The 14,665-nt window shown below is 47.3% G+C and overlaps 1 protein-coding gene across 1 annotated transcript in view; it reads right to left on the bottom strand.

Moving 5' to 3' along the window:
• The window catches only part of LOC138268273 (SURP and G-patch domain-containing protein 2-like), a 216,559-nt gene that overhangs the window by 146,026 nt on the left and 55,868 nt on the right, over positions 1-14,665 (bottom strand). The window contains exon 6 of the mRNA XM_069217767.1: positions 3,846-3,957. Coding sequence (XP_069073868.1) covers positions 3,846-3,957 — 112 coding nt within the window. The remainder of the gene's footprint in view (positions 1-3,845; positions 3,958-14,665) is intronic.

Below are 14,665 nucleotides of genomic sequence, written 5' to 3'. Positions count from 1 at the left end.
TGTCCAGACCACTAGCCGTGTCCAAGCCATGGAGATCTTCACGAGATTCATCAATCTCCCCTTCCTCCAATGTCGGTCTCCGATATTCTTGTTCTTCGAGGAGGCGAAGAGCAAGCCTCCTCAAATGCAATCTCTCCTCAATCCTCGGCGTCAACATGGCGTCAGCAGGTGTCCAAGCTTGACGCCGCTCCTCGGATCCATCAGACGCCGGATCTAACGGCGCCATGGATTTCTTCTGCACCGAACGACGGACAGAAGACTGTTCCAGCGCAGGTCTTTTCGGCATCGCTGGCTGAGACGCCGACGCCATAGGCGCCGATAACTGCGCCGAGCCCACATTTCCCAAGGGAAGAAAGGGCATAAAGGGTGCCGGTCATAACGGAGCCGGAGCAACCATATTGAAGGCCAAAGGGCCCGAAGGACCAGTCGGTCCACCACCTGGAGCCATCTGTTGAAAGATGGAGAACATTGCATTCAAGAATGCGGAACTATCGGCTCCAGGGGCCGGGAAAGCCGGATACTGAGGAGCCTGGGTTGGAGGCGACATCGATGCCGGTCCCAACGTCTGCAAAGCCGGAGAAAACTCTTGACACTGTGGAACCTCGAACACCGAAGGAGGATTTACAGGCGACGTCCGCGAAGTCGGGGAAGTCGGAGATTCTAACGGCGTCTGCGGTTGGGGAGAGATGGTGGGACTAACTTCAAGTCTTCCGGCGTCGAGTCGAAGGTGACCTCGATCGCGATCTCTCCCTACTCGACCGGCATCGAGATTCGACGACGCCGGGAGTCCCGATGACGTCGATGCGACTTCGGTGAAGACTACTTGCGGTGATGTCTTTTCTCCTTTTTCTTTGACTTCGCCAAAAAGAGCTTGGCCTCAGGTTCTTTTAAGGCCTTTGGATTCATTCGTTGACAAGAGTCACACTTGTCAACGTCGTGGTCGGAACTAAGACACCACAAACAGTCAGAATGTGGGTCCGTAAAAGTCATTTTGCCACCGCACTCGTTGCAGGGCTTGAATCCTGACTTTCTTTGCGACATTGTAAACTGTCTCAAAGCAAAAACAGCAAAAATAACTGTAACCACGTCGAGTAGTAACAGTAGCTCCCTCGAAGAATAACCGTTGTTCGAATGTCACGGAAAAAAGGGAACGGACGTCGGCGAGGACTTCTTATTGCCTGTATGACGTCAGACGGCGTCGCATGGGCAATTGTGACGTCGACGTGCAGAAGCTAGGAAGAAGATTTCCCTTGAGTGCTGGTGCAATGGGAGTATTCAATAGGTGAGGAATCCACAGGTAGGTGTATCCATCAGAAAGAAGGGGGATGCTGTGAAGGAGGAATAGCAAAGAGGAGTATGAAGGTATTTTTTTTCTTTTATTCTGCTTTCTCATAGTCTCACTACCTTTCTGGTGGAACAGATACACACAGAATAGGGGGTGGCCAGCCAGGCTTCAGGCAAACAAGTTACAGTGTGAGGAGTTGCGTCATTGGGAAGGTCACTAGATTTTATAAAATTCATTCAAATACAAATGAAAACCTTAACACACAGCAAATTAAAATGAAATATTTAACATCCTCATTATTGGGACCACCGTATTTTTGTCAGACAACACAAGCTCTTCTGGAGAAATTGGTGATCAATGAAAAACCTCACAACAATAAGATGGAACTTGAATCTTTTTGGACTGTGAATTGCTTCAAAACACGTCTGCAGCAGAACATGCAGGAGGACCTAACTGACAAAAAATAAATCTGAAACTACCAAACTAAACCCAAAGATCAGGTGAAAAATTAGGATCTTGCAGAGACATTTTTACTTTTCAGATGAAGAACCAATAGAGTGGAGTATCCCTGAGATGTAATCGAATGAGATTGTGGTTGCTGGAAAACTCCAGACTAAACTGGGGATATTATATATATATATATATATATATATATATATATATATATATATATATATAACAGGCAATACAAACTCTGCTGCTAACTTAGAGTAAAACCATACAGCCCTTTTTATTCTTCAGGACCACTGTGGTACCTTCTAGGTTTAGATGTGAAATTATATATTAAAAAAATAAGCTACTGAACAGATGTACGCTAACCCTTAAATGGCATTCTTTTGGACTCCAATTACATGCCAAATGTTGTGTAAATATGTTCAGTGCTTCAGGCTGTGGAAGTGAGCCCTTAAACATTACGAACAAATTACTACAGGTTAGTGTTTTTTTTCCCCATGTGCGCCCCCCCCACCGCCTTGTGGAAGTTGCTGGGTGGTAGAGGATACAAAATATTTCAAACAATGTTTTGGGAACTGCTTGCCCTAATATGATTTGTTGACATGTAAGCACATCCACATGTGGCTCCCTTCTTAACATGTAGACTCTATTTGGGGTGTACCGACAATGTGTGCTTTGCCTTGGTTTCATTATCTAGCAATACCTAGCTTGAAAATAGGCAAGCCTTTATGAGATTTTACAAAATCAACTAAAAGTTAATGTAGTACATTTAGCTCTCTTGACATCTATAGTGTGTACCATGCTTCGAGATGCTAAGTCGAGAGACGGAAAAAAAGACAGGTAGCTCAATAATCTGGTTAATATGGAATGCCGACCCCACTTTTGGAAAGAGCTTAAGTTGACTGCAAGTAGTTGTAAGAAAGCAACTTTCCAGGAAAGGAATTGTAAAGGACGAATGAAGGGGTTCTAAATGTGGCCCTACAAAGCAGCATTCCGAATTCAAGTTCTAAGCGGGTGCAAGAAGTGTTCTTGGGAGAATAATTGTTTTTTACTTTCCCACAAAAGCTGTAATGACTGGCACGAAATCTGGATGGATGCCGTCAGTTCTGCATGTATGCTGCCATGGCAGTAAGTTGTAAGCTAATAGGTGTATGTTTGCTAGACCTTCACTAAAGATGTAGAAGAAAAAAAAAAAGAGATGATGCCCTGAACAGATACAGCAAATTGCCTATTTGTATTGACACTGTAGTGCATACAACTTTTCCATAGCAGGCACAAACAGTGGGTTTTCTGGCTCAGACTGATATACACAAACAGATACCAGATCACCAAGTTCGGCTGTCTGGGTGTGTCAGTCATCCCTGCATCCCTAGGGTTGTGCAAGAAGTGTCCAGAAGCATAGGGAGCTTCATGTGAGGGTTGACTGACATTTGCAAGAGCTTCAAAATCCAAGGCTGGTGCCCCCACGTACAAACGATCAGTATGCAAAAAGAGGGGTGGGAGACCACCTACAAGTAATCATTCCATGTCAAACTTTACTACACAAGCCTTTTTCACGTCTCACTTCAGCCTGTAATAAATACCCTTTGATAGTTTTCTATGGCCTACAGGCTCAATGCTAACTTCTGGAGATTCTTTCAACTGGGTAGAAGCATTCAAGGCTTCTAAACATCAATGAATGTTACCAATGAATGTTACCAACTAATGAGTACTTCTCCTTCAGAGTATTTCTCCTCTGAAATATCCAAATGTACCAACTTCTGATATTACTGCGTGGAGAAGTCACTGCCTGAGAACAAGGAATTTTAAAACAATTGCTTGATCATTAAGGAGTCTCCAATGCACCAGGAGACGTAGCACCCGATGTAACTCAAAAAACTAAAAATAATTTCAAAAATATATGCACCATATTAGGCAGTTAATTTGCTACCATGGCATTTTGTTCAAGGAACAACCTGGTGTATCAAAATAAATTTAAAAACATTATGCAATAAACTATGAAACATTTGTATGTACAAGTGGAAAGCTTTCACTTTAGTGCTTGAATTGCATTGGCACCTAAAAAAAAAAAAAAAAATCTTCCAAGCTCAAAAACCCACTTACTTACCAAAAGTCAGGATTGCTAGTGATGCTATCCGTACTGAAATCCTTCGAGTCCGGTCCCATTTCAGTAACCAACCTGGCAAGATTGTGTACAGTTTCCCGGGTCTTAGAGTCAACTATACAAACAATAATGAAAATACAGTAAAGTGCAGAATAAAATCACACAGAAACGTTGCCTCTCTAATTAAACACTGTCTATCTAACGAAGTAATGAGTGACAATTGACTCCCCAAACAAAACATTAATTCAGGACTTTCATCATTAATGCAGAATTCCCCACCTGCTTCAAAATTTGCAGTTAAACACCAAAAAAGGCATACATTTTCTTAAAATAACAAAATCAAATTACTAAACTGTTATGGAATGAAGTCCAGCCAGTGACACCAGTCACCAGATCTCATTGTTGAATTCTGAACTAAAGATCTAGAATTTAGTTTCACTGATATATGATTAAAGTGTCTACAGCCATGGTTCCCAAACTGTGCGCCATCAAAACAAGACAGGGGCGCCATGAGCTGCATCATTACTGATAGCAGTGACCTAATTCTGCAGCTGCATATTAGAACTTAGATAATCCCACTCCATTAAAAAAAGTCAGTTTTCCTTGTTTAGAGTGCACAGCTCGTGATTGTGGAATTTCGAGTGAGAAATTGAAATACAGCAAGGAAGGGCCTTGAAGTTTAATCCTCAAACACCATCTAGTGGTAGTAATTATAGTACACACTAGTTCTATTCACAAAAACCTGCAGGCTTAAGTTTACTAAGATTTCACACAATGTGATGAAACTTCAAATTTTGCTGTGCATTGTTGCATTAAAGAGAAAACAGAGTGCAGCACCATATATGCAAAACTTTGCATGCTGCTGGTGTCACTCCCAGATCTAGCACACAAATAGGCTGCTTTGTGCGACGCACAGTCAAACACCAGAGTGCAGAGGAGAGCATATGCTGTCTAGCATAGGATTAGTACTGGAGACATTCCCCTCAGTACAGATTTCTAAGCATAGTTTTTATTGTTTCTGACTTAACCATATATATTTTTTTTAATTAAACTGTTATATTTTTATGTTGTTACATCTATGATTATAATATCTTCATTGGCTTTATCCTAATTATTTTCAGCGTGAAAAATGTAAGTACTCCTGAGGCCCGGCTCACATCCCCCCACACGCCCAAAAAAAAAAAAAAAAAAAAAAAAAAAAAGCATAATGGGGAGCCGCAGCCAATAGGTCAAGGGAGGCGCCGGTCAAAAAAGTTTGGGAACCACTGGTCTACAGGAAGACCATGGTGAACTGTTTTAGGTCACAAAAGGACAACATCAAAACACTTCTCTAAATAGAATTAAAATGAGATCAGGAAAATGTATGTCTTGAAGCCAATTTATATTTAAATCGCAGGATTTCAAAGCATCATTTGCTTCACACAAGCAGCCAGGAATGTTGAACTATATTCTGTATTTCTATGGTCGCATTTGTCATTACACAAATATATGATTTACATTTACTTTTCTGGAGGGCTGCTCACAAAAAATGAATTCTAAAGAATGAATCAGATTGACTCAGAAGACGGGTTTTTATCACGTAACGGGAGTGCAAGAATGATATGAGGGCAAGACGAGCATGTCTTACTCTGTGTGCAGGATTGTGACTTTACCCAACCCCACAGGCAACTGAAAGCAACAAGCAGGCACCCTCATGCGCGTATACAAGCAGTCTGTTCAATCTGGTTCCCATCATAAACAGCCTAAAGCACCCGCAAAATAGGTCACAGAACACAACTGCATTTTTCAATGAATAGAAAAATATCTAGTTTTGGGAAGTGGGATTAGATCGAAACACACATCCACAATAAACATTCAAGCCTTCACCCACTGATTTATGATACTGTAAGTAGAAAATACATCCCCTCAGCGATAAGTGATGATTTCACCATTTCCTTTAGATACAAGAGTCCTTTGAATTGTTGTAAGGAAATGCCTCCTTGGCATGGTTACCCCCTGACTTTTTGCCTTTGCTGATGCTATGTTTTGAATTGAAAGTGTGCTGAGGCCTGCTAACCAGGCCCCAGCACCAGTGTTCTTTCCCTAACCTGTACTTTTGATTCCACAATTGGCACACCCTGGCATCCAGATAAGTCCCTTGTAACTGGTACCTCTGGTACCAAGGGCCCTGATGCCAGGGAAGGTCTCTAAGGGCTGCAGCATGTATTATGCCACCCTAGAGACCCCTCACTCAGCACAGACACACTGCTTACCAGCTTGTGTGTGCTAGTGAGAACAAAATGAGTAAGTCGACATGGCACTCCCCTCAGGGTGCCATGCCAGCCTCTCACTGCCTATGCAGTATAGGTAAGACACCCCTCTAGCAGGCCTTACAGCCCTAAGGCAGGGTGCACTATACCATAGGTGAGGGTACCCGTGCATGAGCACTGTGCCCCTACAGTGTCTAAGCAAAACCTTAGACATTGTAAGTGCAGGGTAGCCATAAGAGTATATGGTCTGGGAGTCTGTTTTACACGAACTCCACAGCACCATAATGGCTACACTGAAAACTGGGAAGTTTGGTATCAAACTTCTCAGCACAATAAATGCACACTGATGCCAGTGTACATTTTATTGTAAAATACACCACAGAGGGCACCTTAGAGGTGCCCCCTGAAACTTAACCGACTATCTGTGTAGGCTGACTGGTTCCAGCAGCCTGCCACACTAGAGACGTGTTGCTGGCCCCATGGGGAGAGTGCCTTTGTCACTCTGAGGCCAGTAACAAAGCCTGCACTGGGTGGAGATGCTAACACCTCCCCCAGGCAGGAGCTGTAACACCTGGCGGTGAGCCTCAAAGGCTCACCCCTTTGTCACAGCCCCGCAGGACACTCCAGCTAGTGGAGTTGCCCGCCCCCTCCGGCCCCGGCCCCCACTTTTGGCGGCAAGGCCGGAGAAAATAATGAGAATAACAAGGAGGAGTCACTGGCCAGTCAGGACAGCCCCTAAGGTGTCCTGAGCTGAGGTGACTAACTTTTAGAAATCCTCCATCTTGCAGATGGAGGATTCCCCCAATAGGATTAGGGATGTGACCCCCTCCCCTTGGGAGGAGGCACAAAGAGGGTGTACCCACCCTCAGGGCTAGTAGCCATTGGCTACTAACCCCCCAGACCTAAACACGCCCTTAAATTTAGTATTTAAGGGCTTCCCTGAACCTAAAGAGTTAGATTCCTGCAACTACAAGAAGAAGGACTGCCGAGCTGACAAACCCCTGCAGAGGAAGAACAGAAGACACCAACTGCCTTGGCCCCAGACTTACCGGCCTGTCTCCTGCCTTCCAAAGAAACCTGCTCCAGCGACGCTTTCCAAGGGACCAGCGACCTCTGAATCCTCTGAGGACTGCCCTGCTTCGAAAAAGACAAGAAACTCCCGAGGACAGCGGCACTGCTCCAAAAGAACTGCAACTTTGTTACAAGGAGCAGATTTAAAGACCCCTGCAATTCCCCGCAAGAAGTGTGAGACTTGCAACACTGCACCCGGCGACGCCGACTCGACTGGTGGAGAACAACCAACTCAGGGAGGACCCTCCGGCGACTCTACGACTGTGAGTAACCAAAGTTGTCCCCCCTGAGCCCCCACAGCGACGCCTGCAGAGGGAATCCCCAGGCTCCCCCTGACCGCGACTGTCTGAACTCCATTTCCCGACGGCTGGAAAAGACCCTGCACCCGCAGCCCCCAGCCCCTAAAGAAACGGAACTTCTGTGCAGGAGTGACCCCCAGGAGGCCCTCTCCCTTGCCCAGGTGGTGGCTACCCCGAGGAGCCCCCCCCTTGCCTGCCTGCATCGCTGAAGAGACCCCTTGGTCTCCCATTGAAACCTGAAGGAAACCCGACGCGTGTTTGCACACTGCACCCGGCCGCCCCCGCGCTGCTGAGGGTGTACTTTCTGTGCTACTTTGTGTCCCCCCCGGTGCCCTACAAAACCCCCCTGGTCTGCCCTCCGAAGACGCAGGTACTTACCTGCTGGCAGACTGGAACCGGGGCACCCCCTTCTCTCCATTATAGCCTATGTGTTTTGGGGCACCTCTTTGACCTTTGCACCTGACCGGCCCTGAGCTGCTGGTGTGATAACTTTGGGGTTGCTCTGAAGCCCCAACGGTGGGCTACCTTGGACCAAAAACTGAAACCTGTAAGTGCCTTACTTACCTGTTGAAACTAACAATAACTTACCTCCCCCAGGAACTGTGAAAATTGCACTAAGTGTCCACTTTTAAAACAGCTTATTGTGTTTTATGTGAAAAGTATACATGCTAAAGTAATGATTCAAAGTTCCTAGAGTACTTACCTGCAATACCTTTCAAAAGAGCTATTACATGTAAAATTTGAACCTGTGGTTCTTAAAATAAACTAAGAAAATATATTTTTCTATAACAAAACCTATTGGCTGGATTTGTCTCTGAGTGTGTGTACCTCATTTATTGTCTATGTGTATGTACAACAAATGCTTAACACTACTCCTTGGATAAGCCTACTGCTCGACCACACTACCACAAAATAGAGCATTAGTATTATCTCTTTTTACCACTATTTTACCTCTAAGGGGAACCCTTGGACTCTGTGCATGCTATTCCTTACTTTGAAATAGCACATACAGAGCCAACTTCCGACAATTGTGTAAACCTCTTGAAGGCGCACGAGCGCCTGTACCAGCCCTCTTACAGGGACACCAAAGCAGATTCAGGCGGGTATAGGTGGTTTTAGAAGGGACTGTATTATAATAATCGGTGCACAAATGAGACACCATATGGTTAGAGTTAAACCCAAAAAGGACAGAATCCTGAAAAGGAATAATAAATGAAACAGCAGGCTTTGGAAACCCCCATGATGTAAGAAAAGGGCGCAGATCTGGATTATGAATACCTCCCTAGGTCTCCAGCATCTCAGCCGATGTCGTGTAAGGCACAGTCTCCCTAGAATGAACATGGATGTGTGGGTAAAGGGTGGAAGCTCTTGGCAGACAATGGTCTGGGAGGAGGTGAACAACCCAGCGGCAGCACCCACTACTGAACGTCAGGAAGATCTGATCTAACCCATTCCAAAATATTCTGCCCTCCTTTCTCAAATACAGCACAACTACAATTCAGGGCAAAGACTGCATCCATTGGCGAGTTTTCAACTCACAAGATTAGCAAGTAAAACTCAATATTATGTGGCGTGCAATTTCACCTGTGAAGCCATTTACAACACTCGTACTGCATCTTTCAAATCAAGGTGAGGTCAGAAGCTCAGCACTTCGTGTGCGAGTTAAGGACCGCAGAACCAACGGAAATGTGGTTATTTCAGTGTTAATTTGTAACCACAACTGTAAGGAAATGCCTCCTTGGCATGGTTGCCCCCTGACTTTTTGCCTTTGCTGATGCTATGTTTACAATTGAAAGTGTGCGGAGGCCTGCTAACCAGGCCCCAGCACCAGTGTTCTTTCCCTAACCTGTACTTTTGTATCCACAATTGGCAGACCCTGGCATCCAGATAAGTCCCTTGTAACTGGTACTTCTAGTACCAAGGGCCCTGATGCCAAGGAAGGTCTCTAAGGGCTGCAGCATGTCTTATGCCACCCTGGAGACCTCTCACTAAGCACAGACACTCTGCTTGCCAGCTTGTGTGTGCTAGTGAGGACAAAACGAGTAAGTCGACATGGCACTCCCCTCAGGGTGCCATGCCAGCCTCTCACTGCCTATGCAGTATAGGTAAGACACCCCTCTAGCAGGCCTTACAGCCCTAAGGCAGGGTACACTATACCATAGGTGAGGGTACCAGTGCACGAGCACTGTACCCCTACAGTGTCTAAGCAAAACCTTAGACATTGTAAGTGCAGGGTAGCCATAAGAGTATATGGTCTGGGAGTCTGCCAAACACGAACTCCACAGCACCATAATGGCTACACTGAAAACTGGGAAGTTTGGTATCAAACTTCTCAGCACAATAAATGCACACTGATGCCAGTGTACATTTTATTGCAAAATACACCCCAGAGGGCACCTTAGAGGTGCCCCCTGAAACTTAACCGACTGTCTGTGTAGGCTGACTAGTTCCAGCAGCCTGCCACACTAGAGACATGTTGCTGGCCCCATGGGGAGAGTGCCTTTGTCACTCTGAGGCCAGTAACAAAGCCTGCACTGGGTGGAGATGCTAACACCTCCCCCAGGCAGGAGCTGTAACACCTGGCGGTGAGCCTCAAAGGCTCACCCCTTTGTCACAGCCCCGCAGGACACTCCAGCTAGTGGAGTTGCCCGCCCCCTCCGGCCCCGGCCCCCACTTTTGGCGGCAAGGCCGGAGAAAATAATGAGAATAACAAGGAGGAGTCACTGGCCAGTCAGGACAGCCCCTAAGGTGTCCTGAGCTGAGGTGACTAACTTTTAGAAATCCTCCATCTTGCAGATGGAGGATTCCCCCAATAGGGTTAGGATTGTGACCCCCTCCCCTTGGGAGGAGGCACAAAGAGGGTGTACCCACCCTCAGGGCGAGTAGCCATTGGCTACTGACCCCCCAGACCTAAACACGCCCTTAAATTTAGTATTTAAGGGCTACCCTGAACCCTAGAAAATTAGACTCCTGCAACAACAACAAGAAGGACTGCCTAGCTGAAAACCCCTGCAGAGGAAGACCAGAAGACAACAACTGCCTTGGCTCCAGAACCTCACCGGCCTGTCTCCTGCCTTCCAAAGAACTCTGCTCCAGCAACGCCTTCCAAAGGGACCAGCGACCTCGGAATCCTCTGAGGACTGCCCCTGCTTCGACGACAAGAAACTCCCGAGGACAGCGGACCTGCTCCAAAAAGACTGCAACTTTATCCAAAGGAGCAGATTTAAAGACCCCTGCAACTCCCCGCAAGAAGCGTGAGACTTGCAACACTGCACCCGGCGACCCCGACTCGGCTGGTGGAGAACCAACACCTCAGGGAGGACCCCCGGACTACTCTACGACTGTGAGTACCAAAACCTGTCCCCCCTGAGCCCCCACAGCGCCGCCTGCAGAGGGAATCCCGAGGCTTCCCCTGACCGCGACTCTCTGAAACCTAAGTCCCGACGCCTGGAAAAGACCCTGCACCCGCAGCCCCCAGGACCTGAAGGACCGGACTTTCACTGCAGAAGTGACCCCCAGGAGTCCCTCTCCCTTGCCCAAGTGGAGGTTTCCCCGAGGAAGCCCCCGCCCTTGCCTGCCTGCAGCGCTGAAGAGATCCCTTGATCTCTCATTGACTTCCATTGCGAACCCGACGCTTGTTCTAACACTGCACCCGGCCGCCCCCGCGCCGCTGAGGGTGAAATTTCTGTGTGGGCTTGTGTCCCCCCCAGTGCCCTACAAAACCCCCCTGGTCTGCCCTCCGAAGACGCGGGTACTTACCTGCTGGCAGACTGGAACCGGGGCACCCCCTTCTCTCCATTGAAGCCTATGCGTTTTGGGCACCACTTTGAACTCTGCACCTGACCGGCCCTGAGCTGCTGGTGTGGTAACTTTGGGGTTGCTCTGAACCCCCAACGGTGGGCTACCTTGGACCAAGAACTGAACCCTGTAAGTGTCTTACTTACCTGGTAAAACTAACAAAAACTTACCTCCCCCAGGAACTGTGAAAATTGCACTAAGTGTCCACTTTTAAAATAGCTATGTGAATAACTTGAAAAGTATACATGCAATTGAAATGATTCCAAGTTCCTAATGTACTTACCTGCAATACCTTTCAAACAAGATATTACATGTTAAATTTGAACCTGTGGTTCTTAAAATAAACTAAGAAAAGATATTTTTCTATACAAAACCTATTGGCTGGATTTGTCTCTGAGTGTGTGTACCTCATTTATTGTCTATGTGTATGTACAACAAATGCTTAACACTACTCCTTTGATAAGCCTACTGCTCGACCACACTACCACAAAATAGAGCATTAGTATTATCTATTTTTACCACTATTTTACCTCTAAGGGGAACCCTTGGACTCTGTGCATGCTATTCCTTACTTTGAAATAGCACATACAGAGCCAACTTCCTACAACAACTGTTCAACTTCAAGTGAATTTTGAAGTTTTTTTTTTTGTAAAAACATTCTCTAGTGCATGGCAATTTTGCTACACTTATGGACCTTCAATATTGCCTGCATGTGTCTAGATATTCGCTAGGGAAATTACTGTTGAAGTCTGTAAGGAAATGCCTCCTTGGCATGGTTGCCCCCTGACTTTTTGCCTTTGCTGATGCTATGTTTACAATTGAAAGTGTGCTGAGGCCTGCTAACCAGGCCCCAGCACCAGTGTTCTTTCCCTAACCTGTACTTTTGTATCCACAATTGGCAGACCCTGGCATCCAGATAAGTCCCTTGTAACTGGTACTTCTAGTACCAAGGGCCCTGATGCCAAGGAAGGTCTCTAAGGGCTGCAGCATGTCTTATGCCACCCTGGAGACCTCTCACTCAGCACAGACACCCTGCTTGCCAGCTTGTGTGTGCTAGTGAGGACAAAACGAGTAAGTCGACATGGCACTCCCCTCAGGGTGCCATGCCAGCCTCTCACTGCCTATGCAGTATAGGTAAGACACCCCTCTAGCAGGCCTTACAGCCTTAAGGCAGGGTGCACTATACCATAGGTGAGGGTACCAGGGCATGAGCATGGTACCCCTACAGTGTCTAAACAAAACCTTAGACATTGTAAGTGCAGGGTAGCCATAAGAGTATATGGTCTGGGAGTCTGTCAAACACGAACTCCACAGCACCATAATGGCTACACTGAAAACTGGGAAGTTTGGTATCAAACTTCTCAGCACAATAAATGCACACTGATGCCAGTGTACATTTTATTGTAAAATACACCACAGAGGGCACCTTAGAGGTGCCCCCTGAAACTTAACCGACTGTCTGTGTAGGCTGACTAGTTCCAGCAGCCTGCCACACCAGAGACATGTTGCTGGCCCCATGGGGAGAGTGCCTTTGTCACTCTGAGGCCAGTAACAAAGCCTGCACTGGGTGGAGATGCTAACACCTCCCCCAGGCAGGAGCTGTGACACCTGGCGGTGAGCCTCAAAGGCTCACCCCTTTGTCACAGCCCAGCAGGGCACTCCAGCTTAGTGGAGTTGCCCGCCCCCTCCGGCCACGGCCCCCACTTTTGGCGGCAAGGCTGGAGGGAACAAAGAAAGCAACAAGGAGGAGTCACTGGCCAGTCAGGACAGCCCCTAAGGTGTCCTGAGCTGAAGTGACTAACTTTTAGAAATCCTCCATCTTGCAGATGGAGGATTCCCCCAATAGGGTTAGGATTGTGACCCCCTCCCCTTGGGAGGAGGCACAAAGAGGGTGTACCCACCCTCAGGGCTAGTAGCCATTGGCTACTAACCCCCCAGACCTAAACACGCCCTTAAATTTAGTATTTAAGGGCTACCCTGAACCCTAGAAAATGAGATTCCTGCAAACTACAAGAAGGACTGCCTAGCTGAAAACCCCTGCAGAGGAAGACCAGAAGACGACAACTGCCTTGGCTCCAGAAACTCACCGGCCTGTCTCCTGCCTTCCAAAGATCCTGCTCCAGCGACGCCTTCCAAAGGGACCAGCGACCTCGACATCCTCTGAGGACTGCCCCTGCTTCGAAAAGACAAGAAACTCCCGAGGACAGCGGACCTGCTCCAAGAAAGGCTGCAACTTTGTTTCCAGCAGCCTTGAAAGAACCCTGCAAGCTCCCCGCAAGAAGCGTGAGACTTGCAACACTGCACCCGGCGACCCCGACTCGGCTGGTGGAGATCCAACACCTCAGGAGGGACCCCAGGACTACTCTGATACTGTGAGTACCAAAACCTGTCCCCCCTGAGCCCCCACAGCGCCGCCTGCAGAGGGAATCCCGAGGCTTCCCCTGACCGCGACTCTTTGAATCCAAAGTCCCGGCGCCTGGGAGAGACCCTGCACCCGCAGCCCCCAGGACCTGAAGGACCGGACTTCCACTGGAGAAGTGACCCCCAGGAGTCCCTCTCCCTTGCCCAAGTGGAGGTTTCCCCGAGGAATCCCCCCCTTGCCTGCCTGCAGCGCTGAAGAGATCCCGAGATCTCTCATAGACTAACATTGCGAAGCCAACGCCTGTTTCTACACTGCACCCGGCCGCCCCCGCGCTGCTGAGGGTGAAATTTCTGTGTGGGCTTGTGTCCCCCCCGGTGCCCTACAAAACCCCCCTGGTCTGCCCTCCGAAGACGCGGGTACTTACCTGCAAGCAGACCGGAACCGGGGCACCCCCTTCTCTCCATTCTAGCCTATGCGTTTTGGGCACCACTTTGAACTCTGCACCTGACCGGCCCTGAGCTGCTGGTGTGGTGACTTTGGGGTTGCTCTGAACCCCCAACGGTGGGCTACCTTGGACCAAGAACTGAACCCTGTAAGTGTCTTACTTACCTGGTAAAACTAACAAAAACTTACCTCCCCCAGGAACTGTGAAAATTGCACTAAGTGTCCACTTTTAAAGTAGCTATTTGTCAATAACTTGAAAAGTATACATGCAATTGAAATGATTCAAAGTTCCTAATGTACTTACCTGCAATACCTTTCAAACAAGATATTACATGTTAAATTTGAACCTGTGGTTCTTAAAATAAACTAAGAAAAGATATTTTTCTATACAAAACCTATTGGCTGGATTTGTCTCTGAGTGTGTGTACCTCATTTATTGTCTATGTGTATGTACAACAAATGCTTAACACTACTCCTTGGATAAGCCTACTGCTCGACCACACTACCACAAAATAGAGCATTAGTATTATCTATTTTTACCACTATTTTACCTCTAAGGGGAACCCTTGGACTCTGTGCATGCTATTCCTTACTTTGAAA

The sequence above is a fragment of the Pleurodeles waltl genome, chromosome 12 (genome assembly GCF_031143425.1).
Source record: "Pleurodeles waltl isolate 20211129_DDA chromosome 12, aPleWal1.hap1.20221129, whole genome shotgun sequence".
NCBI lineage: Eukaryota > Metazoa > Chordata > Amphibia > Caudata > Salamandridae > Pleurodeles > Pleurodeles waltl.
This window is presented reverse-complemented; position numbering and strand designations above follow the sequence as displayed.